Source organism: Rhea pennata, chromosome 12 (genome assembly GCF_028389875.1).
Source record: "Rhea pennata isolate bPtePen1 chromosome 12, bPtePen1.pri, whole genome shotgun sequence".
Taxonomy (NCBI): Eukaryota; Metazoa; Chordata; class Aves; order Rheiformes; family Rheidae; genus Rhea; species Rhea pennata.
The window spans coordinates 24,613,172-24,640,756 of NC_084674.1; the positions used below are offsets into that span (position 1 = coordinate 24,613,172).

Consider the following 27,585-nt stretch of genomic DNA (forward strand, 5'->3'; position numbering starts at 1 on the left):
CTGTTCACAAATCAGTGTACACTGCTTTCAGGAACACAGCTGGCTGCTGAGGGCCACAAACCAAGCTGCACTTAGTGCAAAGCTCATCCATAGACAGAACCAAAATCTAAAAAGCCCAAGCAACCCTAGACTATGAAACTAGCCCTTGCACAGAGAAAGGTCTTCAGAAAACCCTGTTGGCGCTGGCTCTCAGGGACCGCAAGCTCCACGAACCAGCTAAGACACAGGCAAACTGAGGCAGCCTGGGGAGGGAGGGGAGCCCAGCCCAAGTGCCAGCCCCAGCCAGAGGCCATCACTCCTCCAGGGAGCAGAGGAGAGCCAGCCCTTCGCAGCTGGAGACAGCAGCAGGCCCGTGTAACTTCACCATCCATGCCTGGGGAAACTGAAGTACATGAGGTAAGGGGCTCTGAGCACATGTGCTGGGGAACAGCAGACCTTCTGGTTCACACACCTCTGAAGCATAGCCCTGCCTGGCTCTGTGGACTTGGTGCCAGGCATAAGCAGAGAAACTGGCCTCGGCTTTTTTCCCTTCCCTGCCTCTGACCTTGCACTTAACCCTGGCTGAAGGAGATGAGAAGAAAAGGGGCCCACATCCCACTGTATGGAAAAACCACACTGCAGTTTAATGTCTACTCATTTGCTAGAGGTTAGTGCTCAAACCATGGAACAGGCAAGGGACAAGATGTTCTCAGCCTCCAAAAGGTTCCCATGTGAGAGGCACTCTCAGACAAACAGTAGTCTCGCTATCAGGATGCCAGCCAGGCAGGAGCGGACATCAGACCCCAGCGCTCCAAGCAGGCACTCAATAACCCCGCGGCAGGCCATTTCCACAGGACTAACATCCAAACAGCTCAAGGTGATTGCTTCCAGCGGTTGTAAAACAGAAACATCTGCTTATCATTGCAGTGGACAGCAGTAATTACCATAATGGGGACTATAAAATCAGCCTGTTCTCATCAATGCATGTCTAAGTCTCTCCTACCTACTGCCATACAGGGCTCAATTAACAGGACATATAAATAGTCCCCAACTCTGGACTCTTCACTTGCACCCATGTCTGAGAAAGCAGCTTAAAGATCTCTCACTGCTAGGCAGGCGTGGGGCTTACTTGTCCCCCATTGCCTTCACTGCCCCAGGGCCCAAGAGCAAAAAGCACTGCTCCAAGAGAAGCACAAGCTGAGGCCACCCCACCTCTCATCCCATAAGACAACTCTTCTACGATCGTCCTTACCATGTAACAGGCTTTTATTCCGATTTCCCAAGGGACTTCCAAGCCCAAACTCAGCTCATTGCCCCCACCACCCCCAGCAGCCTGTCCCACATTGTGCCAGCTTGTGACACAATAAGCCAACTCCTGCGCTCCATTTGCCCCTTTGGACTCTGGTTTCCAAGTTGTAGGAGCTTCTGGGCCTAAGGTTTTGTATTTCTCCCATACCTCATGGCATAAAAGCTGTGCCTCCATTCACAAAGACATCAGCCTACTCTCTCTTCAACACTATCAACAGGATGAGATTGGGACATTTGGCAGAAAGGGGAACCACATGCCCAAGTACAACCACATTGAGCCTGCTGTGCACATGTTGAGTCCAAACAATCTGCATCAAGTGCCCCATATTGTTCAAAGCCTGCTTGGGGAAAGCAGGCTTAAAGCCTTGTCTTGAAATGTCTTTCAATCTACACATTAAGTCAAGTCAGCTGCAGCCAAGGTATTTTTTCTTTTTTAATCCTAATTTAACAGAAGCACTTTAGTACCTCATTAATCCTGACAGCATAATCCCAGCCTGATTAGTCAAGTTAAATGTCTGCCTTCAAAGGAGAGGGAAGTGAGAGATGATTTTCCCTCATTTGGACACATCATGGGCTACAGCAAACACCTTGGCAGCGGCATGGCAAAGGACTGGTGGACTGAGGGGTCCAGAGGCAGACCATAAATCACTCCTTTCTGCCCCATGACAGTCTCTGGGAAGAGCTTTTGCTAGGTTTTGCTTGGGCTCAGCATCATGAGCTCTGGGGAAGGCCAGCCAGATGCTGGCAGCAGGTACACCATGGAGACCCGACCCAAACTCAACCCCAGCCCAAGGGAAAGTGCAGAGCCCCAGACCAGTGCCAGCTTGTGACTGGCCTGCCCTCAGTAGCTGCAAGGAGGCTGAAATCCCAAACGTGTAAGGCTTGGATGGGGGGGGACCGCCAAATGTGCTTGACGCAACCACAACAGCAGCAAGATAGCACAGCACCTGGGCAAATTCAAACGGACTGCAGCACTCTCTCCCTCCACTTTTCTCCTATCCAGCTCAAAACACTGGACATTTGGACCACAAGGTGCAGAGGTTATTTCTGCACTAGCTCAGCAGGGCCAGGTCACTGCTGTCAGCTCCTCACCTGCTCCAGCAATGGTGCTTTTAACAGCCGACCATAAGGGCCTGTGCGATAATCCCTGGAAAGAAAGCTGTGCCACAGTCTGCAATTAGTCTCCCACTTTCATTTCCCTCTCAAATCACCTCATTTGTCTAATAAGCAGACTGCCGGTAATTGCCTGGAAAGCTGTGCTCTTCTCCCTGCAGTGATATCCCCAGGCTGACAGGGGCAGTGGGACCATAGCGCAGGGGATGACAAAAAACACCTTGCAGATGAGCACAGAGGATGCAAAATAGATTAGTGCCACTGCAAATCCAGACCCAGAGCTCTGGCAGCTAGATGCAAGGCCATTTAGCCAGTGTGGAAATGCTGAGCAACATCATGCCAGTGCTAGTTCCAAGGCCGCAGTGGGCAGAGGACCGGACTCAATCCCTGCCTCTCCAAAGACCAGCTACAGAGGGCTAGGATCTATCAGGGCAACATGACCACTAATCCCTCTGCCTCATGGCCATGCATTAGGTGCTTCCTTCAGCAGGCCAAGCTGTGAGCACAGGGATGCTCGCTGCAGGCAGTGGCTCCAATGCATCCGATAGTGGACCCACCTCAACTGCCATGTTGCTCTTGCAGTTACTGTTCAGCCACAGAGAAGCACAGAAGCCTGCACTTGGGTCCCACGTTAACACGCCTGCTTCAATCCCTGCCCCATTGGAAAGATTAGGGTCCTGATGTGCCACTGGGCCCCATAATATCTTTGCAGCATGGCCACCTCCTGCCCAGACTGCAGGTAGCTCAAGGCCAAGGCATGACTACTCCACTGCAGGTGCCCAGTTGAGCCTACAACAGACCCCCAGCTGCTGCAGGCCCTGGCATAACCTTTGGGCAAGGTTAACCAACAGCTGTCTATTTCTGGAGCCTTCAAGAAGGGCCATTCATCAGTTGGGCTGGTATAACTCCTGCTTAATACTTGCTCTGCCTGCAGTAGGCTATGGAGGGGCATTTGACTCCTTACTGATTGTGACTGGGCCAAGCTGATGACAGCATTCGTGGTTAGTTTTCTGTCCAGAACTTACTTAGTGGGAGACGATGCACAGATCCACAGTACCAATTCAGCCCTGGAGCAAAGTATTGCCTCTCCTCTCTCAAACCAATTCTGGGTTGTGTGCAAAGGGAGCATGGACCTCACACGGCTCCAGTCTCTTGGGCTAGATAATGCTGCAGGGCAGCTGGAATGATACGCTTAGCTAGAGAGGCCTCAGGGAGGACACTGCCCAGACAGTTGGATCAAAAAACACCACTGAGCCTGTAGGTCTGTGGACCCCATCCCTACAGTACTCTTCCAGCTAAGGCAGAGAACCTGCACGCCTGGAGACCTGAAATGGCTGGGAGAAATAGAAAAGTGTTTAACATCCATAGGGCATAGGAGCATAAAAAGGTGATAAGACAGGGTTATCTGCTAATTAAAAGCATGGGGAGAAGGCCCGAGTCACGTGCAGGCTCCAGGCTCCACAACCACCTTGCCAAACTGCTCCCCACTGCAGCAGCCTTTGCCGCACATGAGCTGAAACGTTGTGAGGCCACCTCTGGTGCCTGCCTCTTTACGGCCAGGGCACTGTGCGTTGCATGCAGCTGGTAAAAGCATCACTGCCAAGGAGGCAGAGCTGCTCAGCCAATTCCATTGGAGAAAGAGGCTGGCTAGATGCTGGAGCACAGTGAAGGCACAGGAGGATGTGGATGAGGAACACAGAGGTCTCAGCTGGGAGGGCATGGGGCAAACATCATGCCAATACTAGGGGAGAGAGCAAGCACTGTTACAGCTGACATTGATCTCGAGATCTCCCTTCATCCTCCCAGTGGCAGCTATCCCTTGTCTCTGAAACTCCTACGGCTTTGCCTCGCACGCAGTGGGCATGTGGCTCCACGCAGAGCAGAGTGGAGCTCAGAGTGCTACAGATCTCCATATGCACAGAGGATGAGATCCCCCAGTCCACATCACTGCCAAAACAGCAACAGATCAACAGCCCCCACTTCCACATTGGGGAAAGGTGGGCTGTCCTGCTCCAAGCCAAGTGCAAAGCCCAAACACATGCTTTCACCACCCCAGCTGACAGGGTCCCAGGAAGCTGGTATCTTCCCAAGCTCCCCATTTGCACCCCACAAGGAGCACACCCCATGCAGCCAGGAGCTCCAAAGGTCCCAAGCCCAGTCCCTGCTGAGAGCTACTTGCTCAACATACCCATTCCAGCCTCCTGCAAATGTTCCCAGAGGTCACAGCCTAGGGCGGCCTCGGAAATGGCTGGTTTGCAGTCCCTGAGGTCGCAGGGTGCAACATTCCTGGGTAGCTGAGTCATCCCCAGCTTCCCAAACTGGACAGTCACAGGGGCCTGCCTACAGCTCCTGTCCTGCACTAACACTTCAGCTTTGGACCGTCAGGCAAAGGGCAGGGAAAGGTGATGGCTGAGGGAAGCAGGATAAAATTGTTCAAAGATTTTGGTCACCGCTTCGACACACAAAGCGAGAAGAGGGAACTGCCAAGATGATGGCTATCACCTCTCCGAGGGGGTCCCTCTCCTCTCGGCCCACACGAGAAGACATTTCCAGCCTACTCAAGCGCCTGCTCCTGCAGCTGTGGCATCTCCTGGCTCCTTTCCTTTTCCCTAGATGAACCCAAGAAAACATGAAAAATTTCCAGTCTGCTGCTCCAACCCCAGAAAAATAATCACTGCCATCCATTCAGCCCTGTAACAATCTCCTGGCAGGCTGCCAGCAGAGCACGGGAAGGGCCTGCATTTCCTGAGACAGGGCGGCTTCCAATTCATCGCAAAAAAGGCATTTCCTACGAGAGCAGGAGCCTACAAGCAGAGTAAACTGCTGAACAAAACACCTTCTATGGATCTTCCTGTCCTTGTCTATTCTTCCTCAGCCACAGGTGGGAGATTTCTTATTCAAGCAGCATCCATGCAGCTTCTGATGTAAAAGCAGATGAGGCTTTTTCTCTGTTACCCTTCAGACTCTAATGATGACTGTGTAAAAGAAAGAATGAGTGGAGAGAGAGTGCTAAGTGGCCTGCCCTATGCACACTCCAAGCAGCCCTGGGTTGCAATCACTCTGCCTCTCATGTGCAAATGAATGCAGGAAGGAGTCCAGCTGAGACCTGTCACCGGGCCATGAGGACCAAGCAACCTCACATCATGTAATCCCAGTCAAAGGACAGTTGGTAGGCAACTGTACCGCAAAGCAGTGCTTCAGTAACATCCAGAGACAGCCCCAAGGGAGAGCTGAAGCAGACAAGCAAGCGTGGCAGGACAGCCCTCCTGTCTGCAAGAAGGAGGCTTTGCTCCCCTGCTGAACAGCTTCCTCCTTCTCATCCCTTCCCAGGGCACGCATGAGGGTTGGGGTGCTCCAGGCCCAAGGGCACCTCGAGCTAGTACAAAACTCGCAGCTCCCAGGGAAGAAGAAAGTTTTGTTCCATCCTGCCATTTCATTGCAGGCACTTCCCTGAGTTGTGCCCTTTCCCTGCTCAGAGCAAGGTCTGACCCAAGATCATGGCCATTCTCACCCACTGGGACACAACAGTTTTGATTCCCAGATCAATGTCTTTCAAAAATAGGAGACAAAGCTCTCTTGGGTTGTTTGGCCTTTTCAAAAATAGCTTTTAAAAATTTAAAAGAAGCAAACAAATGCCCATTGCAAAAACATCTCGTTATCTTCTGACAACACTTTATCAAACTACTTCGTTCCAGTATATTTTGGGTGCTGAGATTTAAGCTTCTACCGCTTCTTTTCATACAGCCATGACATTTAACACAATATTTAAAGAGCTGACCACACTTACAACGGCAGGCAAGACTCAGGCAAGACTTGCTCCAAACAAAGACCTTATCTCACTACTTAATTAGCAGCTAAAATGCGTCACTAGTTTGTCCCTGAAAAAACAGAGACTTGCCTATCTGCTAAGAAACAGGGGGTGGGGTATCCAGACTCCACACAAGTCCCAGGACACATCTCAGGGAGACACTTTTATGCAGGGGATTGCCCTGCATAACCTGCACAGGGCTGCTAACCGACCTAACAGGCCATTTCTGAGCTGCCACTAGGTTGCAATTCTTTCTCCAGTTCTTGTGACCAAAAGGGCTGGAGGGTCCTCTTCTTGCAAACCTCTTTGTCTTGCAGAAAGGAGCTTGGACTGCATGAACAGTGGGGCAAAGCTGCAAAAGAGAAAGGCAATGCCTTCAGGAGCTCCAAAAGCAGGGAGGACTGTCCAGCCGCTCCAGACACTCCAGGGCAAAGAACAAGTCAACAGAGCTCCAATGGACCATATATTGCTGCATTGAAAATGCAACTGTGACAAAATCCCCCAAAACAAAAACACCTCAATCCTTTTGAGAAAGGCCCATACACACCACAGTTACCTTCAAAATCAGGTAACAGGCATGTGGTGGAGAGACTTCCATTACAGAACAAAAGTATTGGTAGGATTTTTTTTAAAAAGAAAACAACAGCTCCCACTTAAGCAGTGGCTTAAAAAAGCACAAGGCTGGGATGCAAAATACTTGAAAAAACAAGAGATCTTAAGATCTTGATCCCCAGCATCAGGGGACGGGGCCCCTACAGCTGAAGGGAAGAATGGATGGGACATCTCCGAGGCACCTGCCCTCCTGGAAGGCCTTCAATATTCCTGCGGCAACAAGTGCCACTTCTTACATTGAGAAAGGTTGAAATGTTGGAGAAGGGGGAAGCTGTGGGTCTCACACACCTGAACAGCTCCGCTCCACTGGTCAACAGTCACTGGACAGACTGAGTTTGCGTAACAGGCACATCCTTTTCCTTAATTGCTTTGCCAATAACGTTTGCTGGCTGAGCTATTTGTTTTGTGCATTCATTTACTGACATTTTTACTCCATGCATATTTAGAGAAACTTTGAATAGAGGTGTTTCCATCCATAGTAGCCCAGAAGCAGCCCCAGCCCCCAACCCTTCCGCAAACCCTCAAAGGTAAAGCCAAAAGTAAAGCTGCCAAAAAAAGGCTACCAATTGCCTTCTTTGCCCCAGCTAACTTGCATGGTTCTGCAGAGACGGATAGCTTTGGAGCCCCTTTCCCTCCACACAGCCGGGGTCCCAGCTGCTGAATGAATCTTCCAAAGCTCTGCATTAAACACAGTTACTTGGTGGGGGGAAGACTTGAGAAAGAGAATCCCCTCTAGATTTTCTCATCTGTCTAAAATAGACACAAAATTACTTTAAAAAAACAATTGCATAAAAAAGTCAAAACAACAAAAGATGGGGACACCTTCGCGAGGAGCCATCTGATTTCTGTGCGGAGCTGCAGATTTCCAGTAGGACCCAGCCTTCACCAAACGAGCCAGGCTGGTGACTGGCAGCCTGCTGTCTCCAGGCACAGGCCAGGGGGCAGGTTCCATCACCCTTGCCAGCAAGCTGGGGCAACAGGACTTCTCCAGCTCCTGCTTCAGGTACCAATCAAGCTTACCCCAAGCATGCCATGCAGGCATTGCAAAGAGAGCTGTGTCTTAGCAGCAGTCTAAACTTAGAGCAAAGGAGGGAGAAAAACCGAGTCAAAAATGCAATAGGAAAGTTAAGAAAAATCTGGTTGTTTTCCTGCGCTCCCTGGAAGGTTGCCAGAGCCCCCCAACCTGGAGAGGTTCCTCCCTCTCCCAGTCCAACCTTGCCGGGGACGGTGAGTGTGGCCATGGTGCACCACAGGGCTTCTGACACCTTGCACCCAGCTGATCCGATTCCACTCCTGCTGCCCAAGCCCTCAAAACTCCTGGGACCCAAAGCCCTGCTGCTGCTTTCAGAGGCAGAGAGGATGCAAAAAGTGTTACAGAAGGTAGGGAGCCTCATTCATCTACCCACGCATCCCTCAGAAAGCTCCAAGCTCAGCATTGTGTTCCTTCCTGAAAATAAGGATGTGTTCTATTTTTCTCCCCTTTCCATTTACGCTGGCTAGCAGGAGCTTATTTCCCCTCTTGCCCATATATTCCCTCGTGGCTCAAGCTCAGGAGGCAAATGCCTTGCTTAGCTCCACTGGGCCAGCAGGACAAGCACTGTGGATGAGGAATGCCCCTCGGACCACCTCGGGGAGCTTGCCCTTGCCAGGGCCTTTTGCATGGGGCGCAATTTCGCTGGCTGAGAGGGGATGGAGGAGGGCTCTCAGCCTCACTCACACATTAAACCTGACCAGAAAGGCACAGGCAGGCACTTGGCACCAGATTTTGAGTGCCCCATTGGGTTTGGAGGCCTTCCTCAACCCATGCTGCCTTGGGAATGTCGCGGCGTATTTTACATGCTGCTGCCACTTCCCTGCTCCTGGCAGGCAAATCCCAGAGGAGGAAAAAAAAAAAATGCTTCCTGTTAAATACATCCAGGACTGCTCTGCCAGGGCTGAGCAGATGTCACCCAGGAAGACCCGAAAGTCGAGGCAGCTTTTAAAGCTCCTGCCCAGCAAACTCCAACAAACTACACCAGTTGCTCCTCCATTCCTCAGTGCATCCCAGCCTCCAGGGTTCATTTTACCCACCACCTTGCATCCTGCAGGATCTCATGGCCCCGAAGCAGACCTCCTTTCCACTCACTCATCCATTTACTACAAAACAACAGGGCCCCGCTCTCTGCTCCAACACATCTGCTGCAGCTTAAGCTGGGCATTGCATACAAGGCAAGGTGGTACCAAAATACATCCATCTGCCTCCTATCCACAAGTAAGCCAGTTCATTGCAGGACTAACTAGAGCTGTAGATGGTTGGTGTTTTATATCAAATGCATGCAACCCTGGTTTTCCTGATTTCAGACTACCACTAAAATAAAGAGTGTAGCCAGGCTTCCTCTTGCATGCAGGCAGGCTTTCAGGGACAAAGTTACCGTGTTATTTTATGGTGCTTCTGGAGCTGCGACTTTAGCTGAGACTCCTTCAGACCACGTAGGGTCTATGGGGATGGCACGAGTTACACAGCTCCTGGTCAAACCGGAAAAGGTCTGGAAGAAGCAGGTAGGGTTTTCTGAACACTGTGTCAGCCCATTTATTGGGCTAGAGCGTGAGGCTGGGAGTTGGGTGCTGTGCGGGTCTCAAGGAGAAGGAGGGTTAGTGACACGTGGCCTCCCAGCCCTGCCATGTGCCTGGACTCTGCGCAGTGTTGTGAAGCACTGGTGTACAGAAAGGGACCGTTGGTACAGTAGTGTTTTTGGAGCCACAGCTGCCCTGCCCAAGGCCAAAGGAGTGGAGAGAAGCAGCACTTCGAGCAGTAAGAGCAACTCTTGAGCACTGTATGTCCTCAGCCCCATTGAGCCCACTTGAGCTCAGTCTTGGTCCAGCTGGCCTTAAGGGAGCAAGATGGTGGGCTGGAGGAACTCCGGTTCACCTTGACCCTCGGATTGCAGCACAGGTTGCTCTTCTCCACCCAGGACCAAGACAAAGCAGCCATAACACCTGGAAGAGAACAGTACCTCCAAACAACAACAGATCCAGCCCAAAATAGGGCAAGAGGGAAGAAAATAGGGTAGATACCACAGCACTGAGCAAATACAGCTACTGTGACCCCAGAATGAAGCCACAAGGTTCAAAAAGTCAAAGATTAGAAAGCAAGAATCACAGAGAGAGAGGCTGCTTGCAAAAATGAAAGATCTCAGACTGGGCAAACCAAGGAGCACACGTACTAACCACAGGAGGGCTGCATGGGACTCGAGGAACTAGCTCTCAACCTATACGGGCTCTCGGGCTACTCACACAAGATCCGCGTGTGGCCCCTCCACATGTGCCACCGCTCACAGCTTAAACACTGCAGCTAGCTTCAGCCCTGCACGCTCACCTCATGGGAAGCAATGGCAGCTTTCGCCACATGCGGGAGAGTAGAGGAGACCCCTGGCCTGCTCAGTCTCATTGCCAGCCACACACCCAATGCACAGGACAGTGCCGGGTAGCCAGCGAGCTTTGCCTAGGTCACTGTGTTGAGCAGAGCAGCTCATTTCAGCCCAGAGTCACTGCCAAGTGCAGCACATGTACCATACCCCTGGCATGAATGTGAACCAATTCCCTGGTCTCCCTTCTGAGTACTCAGCTCTCAAAAGAGCCCAAAGGATCCAGAGATCCTCTACATCTGCCCAGGCCCAGCTCACGTTGCCTTCATCCGCAAAACGGCTTGGCTGCAAACAATTCTGCAACCAGAGGGAAGGGAGAGAAAACCACCTCACCACCAAAGGAAGTGGCAGGTCATCTTCACTACTTTGGTCTGCTCAACTGAGCAAAGAGGTTGGGCCAAAAACAAACCTGCACCTATCGCACCCTGCCCTATGCTGCTTATACTTTGCTGCAAATCCAGGGCAGTGATAGCCCAGTGCATCTGCCTGGGGAAAGGCAGCTTCAGCACATGTAAAAGGGACAGCATTGCCAACCTTGTAGCAAGATGCAACGCTCCAGACCATACAACTGCAGGAGGGCCCTTGCGTGCAGATTCAGTCCCAGGCATCAGGGACTGGAGGGTAAGTCAAAACAGTATCATAGAATCACAGAATGGTTGAGGTTGGAAGGGACCTCTGGAGATTATCTGGTCCAACCTCCCTGCTCAAGCAGGGTCACCTAGAGCACATTGTGCAGGATTGTGTCCAGGGAGGTTTTGAGTATTTCCAGAGAAGGATACTCCACAGCCTCTCTGGACAATCTGTTCCAGTTGCATAGATGTATCTCTTTGGGGGAAGGAGGAGGAGGACAGTTTATGTGAGGAATGCTATAACACATACACACACATACACTTTCCCACTCAGTGCTGAGAAGAGTTACAGGTGTTTACGAGCTGGCAACGCTATTCTTGTGCCTTTCTTCCAGGAAACAAGGAACTTCTGCTTCATTTTTGCCTCTCCATTACCAAGAACAGAGGGAGAAAGCAGAGGGTTACTATTTCTGCTGGCCATCTCTGTTCCTGTCTTCGCTTCCTGCTAAAGAGCAGTGCCAGCTGCCATGAAGGCTGCAGGGTGGGCACAAGCCCCCAGAGACATGCAGCCAGGCTGTCCAGCCCCACCCAGCACCAGACACTGTCTGCACTTGAGAAGAGCCTTGTGTTTGCATCTCAGCATGGATTTGCAACTAGAGAAGTATGAACTCAAACTCATTCTGCAGTGAGCTGTCCCACCCGCCTGGACAGACGTGGACTCGTCAGCATCTATTTATGGGCTTGGGCATGTGAAAAGGAAGTCTCTGAATGAAGTCATCTATCCCTCTGCCTCAAGAACAGGGACATCGTGCTTCCTCCTGTGCTCCAGACTCACCATGCTACTTTTGTAAGCCAGCCTCCCTCCAGCCCAGAAAAGGTATGCTGAAGAAAGCCTTCCCCTTCCGAGGGATGACACAGCCCACGCATCCATCACTGGCAGCCACTGCCGTTGCTCATAGGGCTGCAACGGGGAACGTGGCTGCAGAGGAACGTGGCTCCTCTTGGCCAAGGTCCTCTGTCTGAAAGCAGGAAGACTGCTTCCATCATCAACTGCCTCTGGCCCCCCCAGGCAGACCTGAGGCCATGTTCTGACCCACCCAGCTGCAGCCAGCGCTCAGCCCAAGTGAGTAAGCCATGTTAACGGAGCCATCTTCCCTGCCCGCAAGAGACACCAGCTACACTCACAGGCTGCAAGTGTGGCCAAAGAACGCTCATGGACATCTGTAAAACACCCACCCACCATGCTGCCCCATTCTTGTGAAGGGCACTTTCAGCCCATCGCTTCCTGTAACATGTGGCACTAGGATCACTACAGAGCAGGCATCATTTCAGGGACCCCTCAGGGGTGCAGACCCTTCAGCGTCCCAAGCAAGGGACACCATCAGCACCCAGCTGAGCTGCTAATATTTTCCCTCTAACCCAGCAAGCTCAGGTGATCTGGCTAATTCTGGTTGAGCTTGGCTCAGCCTAAAGGACACAGCTGCACAATTAACCAAGGCCCTTGCCAACTTGCTAACCACCACGTCCCCCTTTCAGGTGGAGGAGAAGGCAAAGAAACCCCGGTGAGCACTTGCAGCCCAGGACCTGGGCTGTGGTAGCCTCTGGACAAACAAACACAGGAGGCTACAGAGGCTTCCAGCCCTCTCCAAGCCTCCTGGAGGGGCTGCAAAGCAGCCATGAGAAGGAGGAAATCGATACACAGAAGCCATATAGAGGAGCAGGAGGGATGCTCAGGCTGTAGGCATCTGCTCAAGGAAAGGCCCACCAGTCTGCTTGATAGAGAGAGGCTCCCTTAGAACAAAGGGAAGGGAGCTGCTTTCCAGGGCATGGTCAGTGCCTGCAGACAGGCATGGCAGAGCCACTCAGAGTGTGATGGTAAGGAATGAGCTCTGCTCCATCTGCAGTGCTTGCAGTGCTGAACAGGAGTTGGTCTGGACACAAAGCAAGACTGGTTCAAGTGCTCCCAGTCACATGCATCAGAGAAAGAAAACACGTTCCTCTCTTGCCTTCAACGGTCCAGCACACCAGCAGGAGGCTGACTGCCTGCCTTCGTGATGGGCTCTCACAGGCCAGTCCATGCCCTGGGAAGCCATATGGAGCTGGGTGCAGGAGCGGCACTGTCCCGCCAAACTCCAGCAAAGTGATTTTGGAGCATGCTTGGGCCTGTAGCCCCCTCCACAGACCTAACTGTTTCCAAGGTTCCTCATGACAAGCAGAACCTGCCTACTACTTGGGGCAAAACACAAGAGCATCCACAAAGTGGCCAAAGAAGGACCTGCAGACCAGGAAGCAGCCAATGAAACCAGCCCAGGCAAGGTCCTTTGCCACAGATCGCATACTCAGGCACTGTGGAAGCACAGTTTGGTCAGGAAACAGCTAGGAGAGCCCCAGACCAGTGCATTCAGCAGGTACTCAGCCATATGTCAAAGCCCCTTCCCTGGCCTCTGCTACCTTCATCCCCCTTTGCTGTGCCACATGATTGAGGATGGCTGCAAGCCCTCCTCCTCCCGCCCAAATGTCAAAGTTTGCTTGCAAGGTAGGAGTCTTTTCCTTGCAAGTCAAAAAAAAAAAAAAAAAAACCCACACATCTTTCTTCCACTATGCGGAGTCTCCTCTCCTAGGCTGACCCCTAGGAGACAGGGGGATAGTGGCGGGAGGGGGGGGGGGGGAGGGACAGCGGGGCAATCTGAGGACCCCGAGCCAGCAGTAAAGCCAAACTGCTCCTTATGGCAGGATCTCCTCTCCAGGAAAAGAGACTCTGCGCAGCAGCATCCTTGACGCCCAACTGCCATTTCAAAAAGGAGCTCTTTCCCTAGGGACTGCAAGGCAGAGTTTTTCCTCTAAACAGCCATCAGAGGCCTCACCAGATCCTTCAGCACCCCCACCTCCTCTCCCCAAAGGATTCAGAGCAGCACCGCTTTTCCCCAGGAAGCAGAAGCCATTTAAAAAAATGCTTCATTGCACAACTACAGCAGATTGCCATCCCCTGCCCTGTCATGGGCACCCCTCAGGACAGGCTGCAGCTGCATAAATTGTGTTTCGAGCGATGCTCAGCCTCACAGCAGGAGAGACTACAACCAGGGAGGGCTCTACTTTGCGATGCCAGGACACGGTTGATCCCTGGCACAGCACCCCATGCTCCCCTTGCAAATGGGCCTTACACGTATGGGTAGTGGGAATAAGAGACAGTTCCACCTTGCCAAGGCAGAGGATTAGTTAGCTCCACTCAGGTCTGCCAATTAGATGGCCTCCAGGCCAGAAACTAGAGCTCCAAGGAAGGCTCAGAGCAGGAAATTCAGAGGCTACACAGAGGAAATGCTAGCATAAAGCTTACAGCAGAGCCGCTGGTGCACACGCCTGCTTCACAATCCCTTGAGAACAGGGCTCACCCCTTGACAAGGCTTCACCATCCCAAAGCATCCTCCTCTTGCACAGACCAGCTCACCTAGGCATACAGAGCACATCCAGGGGAGCAACTTGACTTTCTTTTGTAAAGTAAAAAAAATATATATTTTTAGATAGAGAGAGAGATAGAAAATCTCTGCAGTAAACACACCTGTGCTTTTGGCAAGATTCAGTGAGCCTGCTGCCTTTTCAAGGCAAAGCCTGAGCGCTTACCTCCGAACAGAAAAAAACTGGCTGTGCCTAAGATTGTTACTAACATGGATGTTGAGTTTACCATCCAAGTGCTTTTCATCTAGGGGCAGCTGCTTTTCTTTAATTGCCAGTGCTTGAATGCAAGATCCTGTGTACCAGTCCCCCTTCCCCCCCTCCCAAGCCTCAGCAAGGCTATCAGATTTGGCAAGATAAGCACAGGAACCCAATTGTGGGCCCGTGATTTCACCGTGATGAGGGATTTCTCCCAGACCTAGCAAGCCTAAAATTCTTCTTGGGGACACCTTCCACTCTTCCCAAATCTGCCTCTATCCCAAAGCCACAACATCCCCTGATCACAACTCCATCTGAAGAAATTCCACCAGGTCAGAAGATCAGTGAAGGCAATTGTTCCTTTAGCCATGTTCAACGCCCCTGATAATCCCTGCCATGAGTCTGTCTGCTCCTTTCAGTACCTTATTTCTTTGTACATGCATAAGATGGCAGCAGCCTCCCCTCCTCCTCTCCAGGATTGGAGCCCCAGTCTGTGCACAGTAAGAGCTCAGCCCCCAGGCCAGCTGCTGCCAGCCCTGCAAAGCCAGACAGGTCCTCCAGAAACCTGCCTTCAAAGGCCAAGCAGAAGCATCCTTTCCCACAAAGGAAGAGGGGTGCCTTCCACACATACCAGTCCTCCTAGAGCAGGGAGGAGCTCAAGCTACTTCACATCACATGGTACATCGAGACAAGGAGAGATTTCAGGCCAATTCGGAACAGATTGGGATGCCTTTAGTTGAATCAGGAAAGGCTGGCTCAGAGCACAAGGAGGTGTGAGGACAATTAGGCAGAGGGGAGCAGAGAAGGAAAGGAGAAAAAAAATAAAGGTGGAGACAAACTGCTACAAAAGGGGCTGCTCGAATGTGTGCAAACAGCAGCTCGACCAAGTGTACTGGGGAAACGGAGCCTCCGAAAGTTGCAGCTGGTCCCTCCCTTCCTCTATTTTTATGCAACCAGAAAAAGCTGCTGAGCCTGAGCCCTGCCTCTGTAGCAGTCTTTCCTTCCAGCAACGGCTAGCAGAAGCCCAAAGGAGGGTTTTGAAAGGTCGCCCATCTCCCTGATTTATGAACCAAAAAAACCCCACAAGACACAACATACTCTAAGGCAGCTCTAATCTGAACCCTCCACACACCCCTGTATCTCTGCCGTCACTGTAAGGAAACCCAATTATGGGATGGGAAGAGAGAGCCACTGTACATGGCCAGCCTTAACTCAAGTGTTTGCACCTAAATTCAGGCCAACAGCATCAAAACCCAGGACGCCCAGGCCCAAACTCTGCTTTTATTTTTTCTTCCCTTTAACCTCAAGTAGGAAGATGATGAATTAGAGACTTTAAACATAGATTTTATTGGCAGACAAGTGGTAACCTATCAGAGGAGGTCCATGGTACTGCTACAACCATGTTTTCCCTGGCAATTACTGGGGGCTCACAAATGCTTTTGGACTTCTCTTTACCTTCTTCTCCAAACTGTTTCTCTTCTGCTGTCAGCAAAGCCCACCCTTAGTGACAAGACATTGGGTCTAGTCTAGTCTGCTTCACCAAGTTAAAAAATACCTGAGAGGAGGAAAAAAAAAACAATAAAAACCACACACACACAAAAAAAAAAAAAAAAAAAAAAAAAACTCAGAAAGGAGAAAACAGCTTTTCAACACCAGCAAAGCCAGGCAGTGTTTGTAACACCAGCTCCACTCCTTCGGAGCAGCCGGGCAGAAGTAGGCCACTTCTTCAACACGGAGCAGGGTCCCAGCTGCTGCAGAAAGCAGAGCCTCTTCTTATCCCGCCTACAAGTGGTGAGAGCAGGCCCTGGATATCAGTCATGACCTTCGGCAGCTACACGATTTTGGCAGGATCATTACTTTCAGTTCTGCTTAATGCTGAACCAAAAGAGCTAAAAGCTCAAGCCTTGCTTGACTTCACCTCAGCAACGCCGAGCAGTAAGATGCAGCACCAGGAAGCTGCCTGCAGATCCCGGAAAGCAGTTGTTGCGTCAAGATTTCGCACGCGTTAGCGTGAAATGCGTTGGCAGGCTGGCATGGGAAATGGAGCCAGCCCAGGAGGCAGGGCTACAGGAAGCTGCCGGCAACAAGCCTTGCTCAGCCACTATGCCCACCTTTGCTCACGCCCTGGCACGTGCCCTCCCTTGTCAGCTCCAGCCTCCCTCCAGCACATCACCTGGAGAAATGCACCCTGTGGCAGCAAATACCACACTGTCTCCATCAGAGCCAGGGGGCAGAGGTTAAAACCGTTGAGCACGCAGTTTATTTGCCAAAACTAGCACCAGCAATGCAGAACAAACAGCATAGAATAATGCTACCATTAGATGACAACGGAGGCAAGGCAGAGATGTTTGTTTTTACAAGCAGGAGACAGATACACTGCAGTAGCCTGTGCTACCACGGCCACTCCACTTCTGTGGTCCCAAGCAACAGATGGAGAGGTTATTTGCCCCCACAATACGGGGCAATAAAACGGTTGTGTTTTTTCCTTCTCTTGCTCAATAGCCACAGCAAAGGAAATGCGGAAGTCAGCTTACAGCTGTACACGGAGACACATGACTGACCCAAGACAGCTTTGCAATGGAAAAAAAATAAGAAGTCCTCTCAGAAACATCGGGTGTGGGTTCACAGTTGGGTTGAGCTCCTGTAATCGCACAGTGCTGCAAGCCAGCAAGGCCCTGCCCTGCCTCTGCAGCCCAGCAGGCTGCAGCTCATCCTGTGGCTGCAGCTGTGGAGACTCGCTGTGCCACCTCAGAAATGAGCCCTGAGGAACTGCTGAATCCCAGGAGCCTGGCGGCTCCAGTTTTTCCTCTCTGCTATTATTACAAGAGGAGCAATTGCTGTTGCACTCCCCAAGAGCTAATTCTGCTGCTCTGCTCCACCCCATGCACCGCTGCCTGGGAGCTGAGGTCCTACATGCTTCTGCAAGGCAAGCCTTGCACCAAGACGGACCATCAAGGACCTGTGCTTTCTACAAATGCTCAATTGCAGAGCCTCAAGAAAAGCTGCCTTTAATTTCTCTAGCAAATGAAACCAAACTTTAGCATTTCTACCAACAGAATTCTCAGTCTGTGGGGACCTCGGGAACTTCATGGCCTGTGAAAAGTTCCTCAAGCGTGATGAAGGAGCCGCAAGGAGGGCTGACCTCCTCCTGCAGCCGCCAAGTGCATGTCTGAGTGAAAACTGTACACAGGTGGAAACAAAAGGCATCATCTCCACTGGGAAAACTGCACATCGGTCAAAGAGATTGACCTTCAGGGATCCCAGGCACTTCCAGCCCATTTTGCAAAGCACCTACAAGCCACCCCAGCAGCTCCAAGCACAGAAGGGGAAACTGTACACTCTTTGGAGCGTGCACATTCCTCCAAAGGCAGGACAAATCTCCCAGGACATTCAGAGGGGCCTAGAAAGGCCTGCCATAGTTAGAAAAAGGCTTCTTCCCTTTGCCTGGCAGGCTATTTTGGAGATGGGAGAGGGCAGACATGAAGTTCAGCCTCAGAGGAGAAAGCTTACTGGAACAGAGCACATCTGTTTGAAAAGCTGCCAGGAGGTTGGCTTGGTGGTAGTTTATGGTCTGGTAGACTAAGCCACAGAGATGTCTCAAGAGCTGCAGCTCACAGAGCCCAGAGAAAGCGAGCAGCAAGACAGAGAGCAGACAAACTGAAACCCAAGTCCAACAGGCAGCCCTTTCTACCCTGCAGCAGTGTGTGTGTGGGAGGGGGAGGGATGTCAAAGCCTCCCTAAGGTGCTTAAAAGATGCAGAGCGGCAGCATCCAACCCGAGGGAAGGGCCACAAGGCTCTGCAGCCTGCCAAGCCTGCTGCGACACGAGTGAGGCGCTTTGATTTGTCAGCGCATCAGTTGGGAGCTCGGCCTGGCCCACAGCCTGAGTGCACAAAAGCCACGGTGTTTGCCGGAGGGGGAAAAAAAACACACACACACACACACACGTTAACTCGAGCTCGTACAAGGCCTCAGTTCTCCCTGGGTTGCAGCTGCCCGCTCCAAGAAGGACAACTGTCCCAATGAAGGCCCTCTTACTGCCTCTGCTCCAGGGCTGACAAAGCCCCAGCTCACATAAGGCTGGCAGAGCAAGAGCCATCCTCAAAGCAGGGCTTCTTCAGACTAGGGAAAAGAGGAAAGGAAAAAAAGAAAAAAGAAAGAAAGAAAAAAAAAAGAAATCCAGGCAGTGGAGACGCTGGGCACAGCTCCGAATCTCAGCAGCTTTAGCACAGTGACACTGGGAGAGTAGCAGACCTAGGAAATTCCATGAACTCAGGATTGTGAGGCCACCAGCTAACAGGAACACAGGTATCCATTTTCCCTTTCAAAACTTTTAACGATTACTATTTCGCATTAGGAGATCTCTCTCTCTCAGCTTATCTTTAATATGTAGACAGCATTACCAGCTCCCTCTAGCAGAACATATCCACCAGCAGCACTTTGATACACGCTTTCAGCCTTGTAACAAGGAGCATCTCTGCTGTGAGAAAAACAGTGTAGGGACTCATTTCCTTTGCTCATCCCTGCCTAGCTTCCACCATTAAAAAAAAAAAAAAAAAAAAGTTAACTTTTGCCAGCTCCTCAGCAAACAGCACTGTGCAAAAGGTGGACTCACCACTGGGGTTTCCCTGGTGGAGTTACAGCACCATAACCACCTGCACAGTCTCTCTCTTATCCACTTCAAGCAAATACTTACGCATTTTCCAGGCTCATCTTATCTTAAAAAGAGGCAATACTGACCCAAGACTTCAGCACTACTTACACTTGAACAGCTGCTAGGAATAAGGAAAAAAAAGAAAATAATAAAAAAAAGAAAAAAAAGATTGAGCTGTTTCACTCTATTTTTGGCTTTAGAAAGCCACTAAGATCAGAAACACCCTTCATAAATATTGACAACCACAGAACGCAGGTGCCCTTTTTTTGGCTCTGCTTCAGCACAACATTGCAATCTAGGAATATCATTGCCTCTTCTACCCTGGACATCCAGAGATGAGCACCAGCCAGACGACCAGCAGAAAGCAGAGTGCACACATTAATCCTCTCTGATCAGCAAGTCGTTTTTTGTCCTTTTGTTTTACTGTGAGCACAGAGCAATCAAGCAGCAATGCTCACTGCAAGCCCAGACTTACAAAAATGGGCCTAGCTTAGGCCTGCTTGGCTGATCCCGCACTCCACTTCCCAGGTGCGCATTTATTTACTAACCAGAGCTCTATCCTGAAACAGGAGCCACTGTACAAGACATCCAGCTCCACATTAATAAGCATGCAGCGATGAAGTAGGGGCGTAGTATCGCTGATGAGCCAGTCAGCCACCTCATCACACATTCGACATTCACAGCAAGACTAGCCCTAAAACACGCTTGAGTCTCTGAAATGCAAAGCCAATCGCCTCTATTCCTTGCAGGTATAAATGCAGAAATAAGTTACCAAACCCCTTTCGAATACTATATTTAGTCTTTAGGGAATAAACTGCTGCTCTCTGCCTTCTTTATCCAGAGAACTTGCCTCGGCAGCAGTAAATCCAGAGACAAGCATGGTTGTCTTACCAAGCACAAAGGCCAACAGATGAAAGACTCATACAAGAGAAAAACATATACAAATATATCTAGGAGAAATTTACAGCATGAGTTGTTTTTTGAATAGCTACAAATGCCACAGTCACCTCACGGTGCAGCGCTGTTACATATTCAGAAGGCCCCACATGTTTATTTAATAGAGTCTGGAAAAAAAGAAAAAGTGTGGTGTTTTTTTTTTATTTTTTTTTATTTATTTATTTTTTTTGCTCTACTAGTTTCTTCCCCTCCCCGGAAACAACTGTCTCCAAGAGCCCCTGAGTTCCTCGCAGCCCTGCTTGCACAACCGGGGTCAGCAGCCATCCTTAGTGAAGCCTCAGCCCTGCAAACGCCACCAACACTCGCACCAGTGGAGGAAAGCAGCAGCCCTGCCCTTCCCAGCACTTTTAAGGATGTCGCAGACGCCACGAGAGCCTGCTCCCAAGGGCCCATGCTGCCCCCGCTCAGCAAAGCCACGGGATCTGCCTACGCCCCCTAATTCTGCCCCGAAAGATGAGCCCACCTCCGGGAATTGCCTAGAAAACAGCAGATGCAGTGCTGGCATGGCACCGACGCAACATAAACCAAGAAGTCAACACTTTGTCGGGAAGCAGCGTACTTAAAAATAAGCGCTCCACTAAACGGAGCATTTTAAAACTGTAATTATGTATTTATTAAAGCAGCTGGCATTTGCATGAATAAAGCACTGCCTGATTTCACCATTACTTCCTGCTGCTCTCCATTTCCTCCACTGGAAAGGACGACATGAAAACCATTTTCTATTAGCATTCCTCAAGCCAGCAACGGGGGGGGGGGGGGGGGGGAGGAGAGGGGAAGGGGAGAGAGGCAGGGGGGAGGAATTTCGGTGCTGATTTCAGTGCTCGCCCGCGGCAGCGAAATCAGCGCGCAGGCGGCGGCGGCCTCAGCTCCACCCAGCCTGGGAACCCCCAACACCGACGGGGGGACTCCGGCGGGCAGCGCCTGCGATGGCCGCAGGGACCCCCGGGGGACGGGGCTGGCTGCGGGACGAGATCCGACACCGCGGGCTGCGGGAGGTGTGGGGGAACCCGGAACCGGTGCCGCGCCGGCATCCCGCACGGTAGGCAAGGGCCGGCTCGGAGGATGAGCCCGGCAGCTCTCGGCCGGGGCCGGGCCGGGCCGGGCCGGGCCGGGCCGGGCCGGGGGCGGCGCAGCAGCGCCGGTGCTCACCGAGCAGCAGGAGCTTGACCTCGCGCGCCGCCTTCTCGCCGTCCTCGCGGAGGTTCTTGTCGATCATGCGGGAACGCTCGGCAGCCGCCTTGTCCTCGGCGCTCACGGTGCAGCCCATGGCGGCGGCGGCTCCCTCCCCGCGGGCTGCCGGCGGGCTCTGCGCTGCGCCGCGCCGCGGGCGGGGCGGGGCGGGGCGGGGCCCAGGCGGGTCGCCGCCGCTGCGGGGCGGGGCCAGGCGCCGCCGGCGGGCGGGGCCGCGCGAGGCGCGAGGGCGCGCTCGAAAGCGCGCGGCGCTCGGAGGCGCGCGCTGACGCGGGCGGGCGCGGGGCGGGCGGCGGGCCGGGCCGGGCCGGGCCGGGCGCGGCCTTGCCTTGGGCCATGCTGGGCCCCACGGGCGGTGTGCACTGGCCACGCTGGCCCCAAGATGCTGCGCCCAGCAGCAGATGAGCACCCAGCAAGGCTGGCTCCCCAGCAAGTCATGTGTTGGTCCGGGCGGGGCCCCTGCGTGCCCTGTGTTTGGCCTGGGCTGTGCCTCAGGGTGCCATGCCCCAGGGTGCTGTGCCTATGCTGTGCCATGAGTGAACCAGGCATTCAACACTTCCAGCTCTCTCCTGCTATGAGAGACCCTTCAGTCCCTTACTCATCTCTGCGCTATGAACTGGATCATGCAATACCCCAGAGATGCCATGCACCAGGCCAGTCTTAAACTCAGAGTGCCATCTCCCATGAGTGCGATGCAATGAACTGGTCAGGGACTCCAGGTGCCATGTCAAGAACGCAAATTGGGGGAGCTGCAAGTTGTGGGCTCTGTGAGCTGAATCTTGTCTCTGCATACAAAGAGCATCTAGCCATCAGCCGTGGGCACTGCCAAGAGCATGTGCTGTGGGGGCGCCAAACAGAGCACAAAGCACCCCTTTGGGCTTCCAGGCCAGGCACCCCCAGCACCGGCACTGGAGACCCGGTGCTGGAGCTGCGGGGATCTCTGACTAATCCGAACCATGTTGCCTGCACTCACAATGGGCAGGGTACAGGGCCAGCCTCACAGTGGGGCACCCACATCTACGCAGCCCCAAAAGCATGGGGTGGGGGGCTGCTGGCACCCCATGGAGGGGATCCAGCAAGTTAGGTGTAGTGCGGGTGGTGCTGGTGACCCCCAGCTTGGGTGGCTGTTCCTCGGGGGGAGCATCACTGGGCTCTGACTGTCCCCTCCTAGGTCATCTACAAGAAGTTTCAGATCCCCTGTCCTCTCCCTGCACAAGAGGTGAATGGCACAGGCAGCCTCAACTACACCCTGGTCACCACCAGCAACTACCGGAACGGCTACACCGTCCTCCAGCCCTCCGAGGAGGGTACTTGCTCCCCCAGCTTCTTCACCCTCAACTCCCAGGTAGGGTCCTGGTGCAGGGCTGGCTAGGGGCCAAGGTGGGCTGCACCTCCATGTTTGTGGGAAAGCTCCCTGGCCCATTGCCAGGGTGGCCAGGACCATCCAAGCCCCTCTCCCTGTCGGTCCCCAGAGCTCTTGGCACCTGCAAGTGGTCCCATTTCCACTGCCCTGGTGCTCAGTCGCCCACCTCTCTTGCAGACGGCGTACACCATCCCCATCATGGCCTTCGCCTTTGTGTGCCACCCTGAGGTCCTGCCCATCTACACCGAGCTGAAGAAGTGAGAGCTGGGGAGCGGGCCTGGGGCTGGGGTGCCTGTGGGGAGCAAGCAGGGCCTCATCCTGCTCCCAGGCCAAGGCAGTAGGCAGATATTTTGTTGCTGCCCGCGCACGGGACCTGCGCTGAGGTGCTCAGGTGCCTAGGGATAGGGAGTGATCCTGCGCAGGGTTGTCCTCCTCCCTGCAGCCAGCATGGTTCCTCCCAGCCAGGCAGCCTCAGTCCAGCTGAGCTGGCTCAGTCGCTTGGCCCACAGCACAGCACCGCCCAGACAGGCACTCAGCTCTTGGGCCCGGCACAGGGGGCTGCCGAGTCCGTGAGGGTACGGGTGATGGACTAACACTGCTGGCCCCCACAGCCCCTCCAAGAAGAAGATGCAGTGCATTTCCAACATCTCCATCACGGTCATGTACCTGATGTACTTCCTGGCTGCACTCTTTGGCTACCTCACTTTCTACGGTAAGCCCTGGCAGCAGCACAGAGGACCCACCTGGCCCAGGTGATGCCCCAGGGGCAACACTGGCCTCCCGCCTTTTCCCCCACCAGCAGGCCCTTGCCTGCACTGAGCCAGAGCCGTGTGGCAGGGCTGACCCCACGGCTCTGTGCTGGTGCCCACAGGCCGTGTGGAGTCGGAGCTGCTGCACACGTACAACAAGGTGGACCCCTTTGATGTGCTGATCCTGTGCGTGCGGGTGGCCGTGCTGACGGCCGTGACGCTCACTGTCCCCATTGTCCTCTTCCCGGTGAGTGTTTCCTGGGGAGGCCAGGCAGCACCGCCACAGCCATGGGCAACCACAGGGCCGCCCATGGGCCTTCACAGGGCCTCGGCACACAAGAAGCTCCCTTGAGACCGGAAACTGTGTCAGGTGGCAGGGCTGGCGTGGGGCAGGGGCCTCCCAGGCCAGGTCCAGGCAGGCTGAACAGTGTGCAGGAGCAGTTACCCCCGGGAGCAGCTACCCTCAGGAGGCCTGAAGCCTGGCTCTGAGCTGGCACTAGAGGGAGTGGAATGGGCCGCTGGCACCCGAGATGGCGCGTGATGCTCCTGTCAAATGCCCAGGTGCGCCGGGCCATCCAGCAGATGCTCTTCCAAGGCAAGGACTTCAGCTGGGTCCGTCACATCATCATTGCTGTGATCCTGCTAACCTTCATCAACCTGCTGGTCATCTTTGCTCCCTCCATCCTTGGCATCTTCGGCATGATCGGTGAGGGGAAGTCCCAGTTCCTGTGCCCACAAGGGCACTGGCAGTGGGCACAGCAGGTTCTGCCCATAGCCTCAAGGCCCTGGCACCTGCACTTGTGCTGGGGGTCACCAGCAGGCAGGGGTAGGAGTGTTGGGTGCTGTCCTTCCCATGCTGCCCCATGCCTCACCATACCGGCCCTGGAAGGCATGTGGAGCCCTGGCAATGAATCTGTGTTGCTCATGGGGCTCATTACCCTGCCAGCAGCACCCTGACAACCCCATTGCAATGCCAGGCCTGAGTGCCCTTTCCCCAGGCAGAGGCAGAAAGGGCACAGGGGGTTGCAGTACCACTGGGCTATGTTCGCTCTTGGCCCTTGATCTCTGAAGCCAGGCGCTTGCTCTGTGGCCACCGTGGTTGGTGACTGGCCCCCAGCCAAGGCACAGGGTGTGGGGGGGAAGCAGTTGGGGCTGGTGCCAGGACAGTGTGTCCCCAGGTTCCTGGAAAACCATGTCATATCTAGGGGAGAGGGCAGGACTTGGCCCAGCAGCATGGGTGGCAGGGCTCAGCCGTAGGGCTGGGGCCTGCTGCCCGCTGTGTCCCTGTCTGCTCCAGGTGCCACATCCGCTCCCTGCCTCATCTTCATCTTCCCCGCCATCTTCTACATGCGCATCATGCCCAAGGACAAGGAGCCACTGCGCTCCCCTCCCAAGATCCTGGTGAGTCCTGGGCACCTGCTGTCAAGACTTAGGGATGGGATGGGACAGGATGTCCCCAGGGCTGGGCTGCGTGTGAGCCCTGGCCACCTGGGGACTGTCTGTGCTGCAGTGCCAGGCACTGATGACACCTTCTTGAGGGGTCATGGGGACGATGGCACTGGGCAGCTTGCCCGGGGAAAGCCCGTATGGACAGACCTGGGCTCTCCATGGTCCTCGCCAGGACTCCTGGCTTCCCATCTTGGCTCTGCCACCACCCCGGGGCTCCTGCACTGGGAGTGCCATGAGTCATGGCAGGGCTGGAGATGGACGCAGGCATCATGGCTCTCCGACCTGATGCAGCTGCGAGGGCCACGGCAGCCTGGCTTGGGTTAAGAGCGCTCCCTGCTGCCCCTGCTCTGTCTCCCACAGGCAGGCTGCTTTGCCCTCCTTGGGGTGCTCTTCATGATCATGAGCTTGAGCTTCATCATCATCGACTGGGCCACAGGAGGCGGGAAGAGCGGAGGCAGCCACTAGCTGTCGCTGGGGGCCCGGACCAAGCTGCCCCCGCGCTGGTGCCCTGGGGAGAGCCAGCCCCAGGGACAGCCCCTGGCCCCAGCGCCTGGACTGCACCACGACCTTGTGCTGCCCATCAGGCACAGCCAATGCCCGCGACCTGTGCTGCCCATCCTCACCCACTGGGGAAGGGGCCCCGCACGGCCTCACACTCACAGCATGGGACAGAGCCCTGGTATGTGAGGGCCTCTGGCCCGTGCGAGGGAGTGGGGTCAGCCCAGGGCCGGAGGGCCATTGCTGTGCCCACCCCTCCAACGCATCCCCTTCCACTGCGCGCCTCAGTTTCCCCATCTGGAAAATGGGGGTAACATTTCCCTACCTCACCAGAACTGGCTGTGAGATGAACCTCGTCTCTGGACATGGGTAGCATCCGGCTGCCACCAGCTGGCACCGCCAAGCACACATGCTGGGGGGGGGGGAGGAGGGAGCGGTGGGACCCCCCGACTGTCAGCAAGAGCTCTGACAACCGGTCTTCGCAGAGGTTGTATCTGGGGGACCAGGACAATGCCAGGCGGGGAGCCAGGCCCCCAGCAGGGCTCCCTGGGGGCACTGCAGTGCCCTCTCTCCCTACTGCCCCACGGACTGCCAGCTCCCACCCACTCTGTCTCTTGGTGGCACCCAGGTCTATGTGCAAGCAGGGAAACGCAGGCCTGCTGTCACGGCTGCACGGGGTCCACTACCCTTGTGGTGCCCAGAACGCTGCTACTGAAGTCGCTGGGCAGTTGTTGGCCAGCAGCCGCATCCCCGGGACCATACCTGAGCCCGCTGAGGGGCAGTACTCGCTCGGCACCAGCTCCCGGCCCAGGCAGAGGGGAGGTTTTGGAGCGGCTCTCCTTTATGCCTGCCGGTGCCTGCAGCCCAGATGCCGGGGTGACAGGCACGCACCTGCTCCAAACAGTGCCAGCAGGATGCTGCTGCCCAGCCTGCGCCTGGGGCCAGCACCCCGGGCCCCGCACTCTTCTATTGGGCCCCATCGTGGGGCTCCTCCAAGCCATGCCAAAACCGGGCAGCAGCTCCCCCTCCCTCCCTGCGCACCTTCCGGCCTGCTGCCTCCCATGGGCGCCAAGCGGGCAGCGAACTGGGCCAGGGCTGACAAGGGCAGGCGGTGCCCGGGGGCCCTTCTGCAGTGCTGAGATTGCTGTGCTGGGAGCAGGGCTGGGTCTCCATGGGCTGTTGCGCTACATAGGAGATGCATTTTTTTATCGGGGTGGTGGAGCCTAGGATGCTTTTTATAAATACTGTACATACGAGTAGATCTTTCTGGACACGTCGTGTTGCTCGCGGTAGCTCTGTCGCCAAGAGGGCAACGCTTTTAAATTATACGTGTGAATGAGAGCTGTCCCAGAGAACAGTCTGACCGCTGAGCCCTCTGGCAAGAGCAATAAAGACGATGTGAAGCCTGTGGGGCCTGCGGCATTCCTGGGCCAGGAGCTGGCCCTGGGCAGCGCAGGCACGCAACCCCCCAGGCACAACACGTCTCACGGCATCTGCCTGGCTGCCCAGCTGCCCACGGGGGCACTTTGGCCATGGCAACCCCAGGAAGGGCCAGAGGATGAGAGCCCCCAGCCCCAGAGCTCCAACGCCCCGGCCACAGCCGCTCTCCCCCTCTGTGGGCACCCTGCCTTCAGCTCGTTGGCACCCAGGCCCTCGTTAGACAACTGGGGCACCAGGCCACCTTGTCCTGCTCGTTAACAGGCCCTCATTAGTGCTGCAGCCCACATAGCACAGCTGTCGCCTCGCTGCCAGCCAACAACTATGCACCCCCAGCCCCATCCTGCGGCATGACCCGTGGCCCCGAGCACTGTCCTTCGAGGCATCACCCCCCTTGGAGGCTGCATCGCCCGCGGCCACCGCAGGGGCAACCCCAGCACCCACCAGGCCCAAAACGCAGCCTGAGACTCCCCCTCTGCTCCCCTCCCTGCACCCTCCAGCTCTCCCTGTTCTGGCACACATGCAACATCCCCACCGATGGCGCTGGGCATATTTTTGGACCCCCAGGAGTGCACGTTACACCCAGTGCGCGTCTCACGCAGGGCCCTGCCCACCCCAAAGGACACGGCTCCCCAAGGGCCCAGATGGGCCCATGGCGGGACACCCCCGGGGCACAAAATGTCCCAATTCACAACACCCATGGGACACCTCACCCTGAGGTCCAGGCCAGCACCGTGCATGGCAGCAGTGGGGACCCGCCTGCTCCACAGCACATCTCTCCTGGGACAGAGCATGACTCAACAGACAGTACCCATGGCACATGGCATCCCGCAACCCAGAGTCACCC

At 54.4% G+C, this 27,585-nt stretch overlaps 2 protein-coding genes across 2 annotated transcripts in view; one reads left to right on the forward strand and one right to left on the reverse strand.

Moving 5' to 3' along the window:
• GNAI2 (G protein subunit alpha i2) overlaps positions 1-21,371 on the reverse strand; it is a 55,864-nt gene extending 34,493 nt beyond the window's left edge. The window contains exon 1 of the mRNA XM_062585824.1: positions 21,201-21,371. Coding sequence (XP_062441808.1) covers positions 21,201-21,318 — 118 coding nt within the window. The 5' untranslated portion in view covers positions 21,319-21,371. The remainder of the gene's footprint in view (positions 1-21,200) is intronic.
• Positions 21,372-22,198: 827 nt separating this feature from the next.
• Positions 22,199-26,709, forward strand: LOC134145917 (sodium-coupled neutral amino acid transporter 3-like). The gene is made up of 8 exons (XM_062585928.1): positions 22,199-22,225; positions 22,414-22,587; positions 22,783-22,862; positions 23,217-23,317; positions 23,477-23,601; positions 23,916-24,060; positions 24,652-24,755; positions 25,164-26,709. The coding sequence occupies exons 1-8, from the start codon at positions 22,199-22,201 to the stop codon at positions 25,266-25,268; spliced, it is 861 nt and encodes a 286-aa protein (XP_062441912.1). The 3' UTR covers positions 25,269-26,709.
• The last annotated feature ends 876 nt before the right edge of the window (positions 26,710-27,585 follow it).

Excerpts from the sequence above, each read along its gene's own strand:
- LOC134145917 (XM_062585928.1), top strand. The coding sequence starts at position 22,199 with ATGTTGCCTGCACTCACAATGGGCAGG. Across the intron at positions 22,588-22,782 it reads TCTTCACCCTCAACTCCCAG|ACGGCGTACACCATCCCCAT; the intron begins GTAGGGTCCTGG and ends CCTCTCTTGCAG. Across the intron at positions 24,756-25,163 it reads GCTCCCCTCCCAAGATCCTG|GCAGGCTGCTTTGCCCTCCT; the intron begins GTGAGTCCTGGG and ends TGTCTCCCACAG.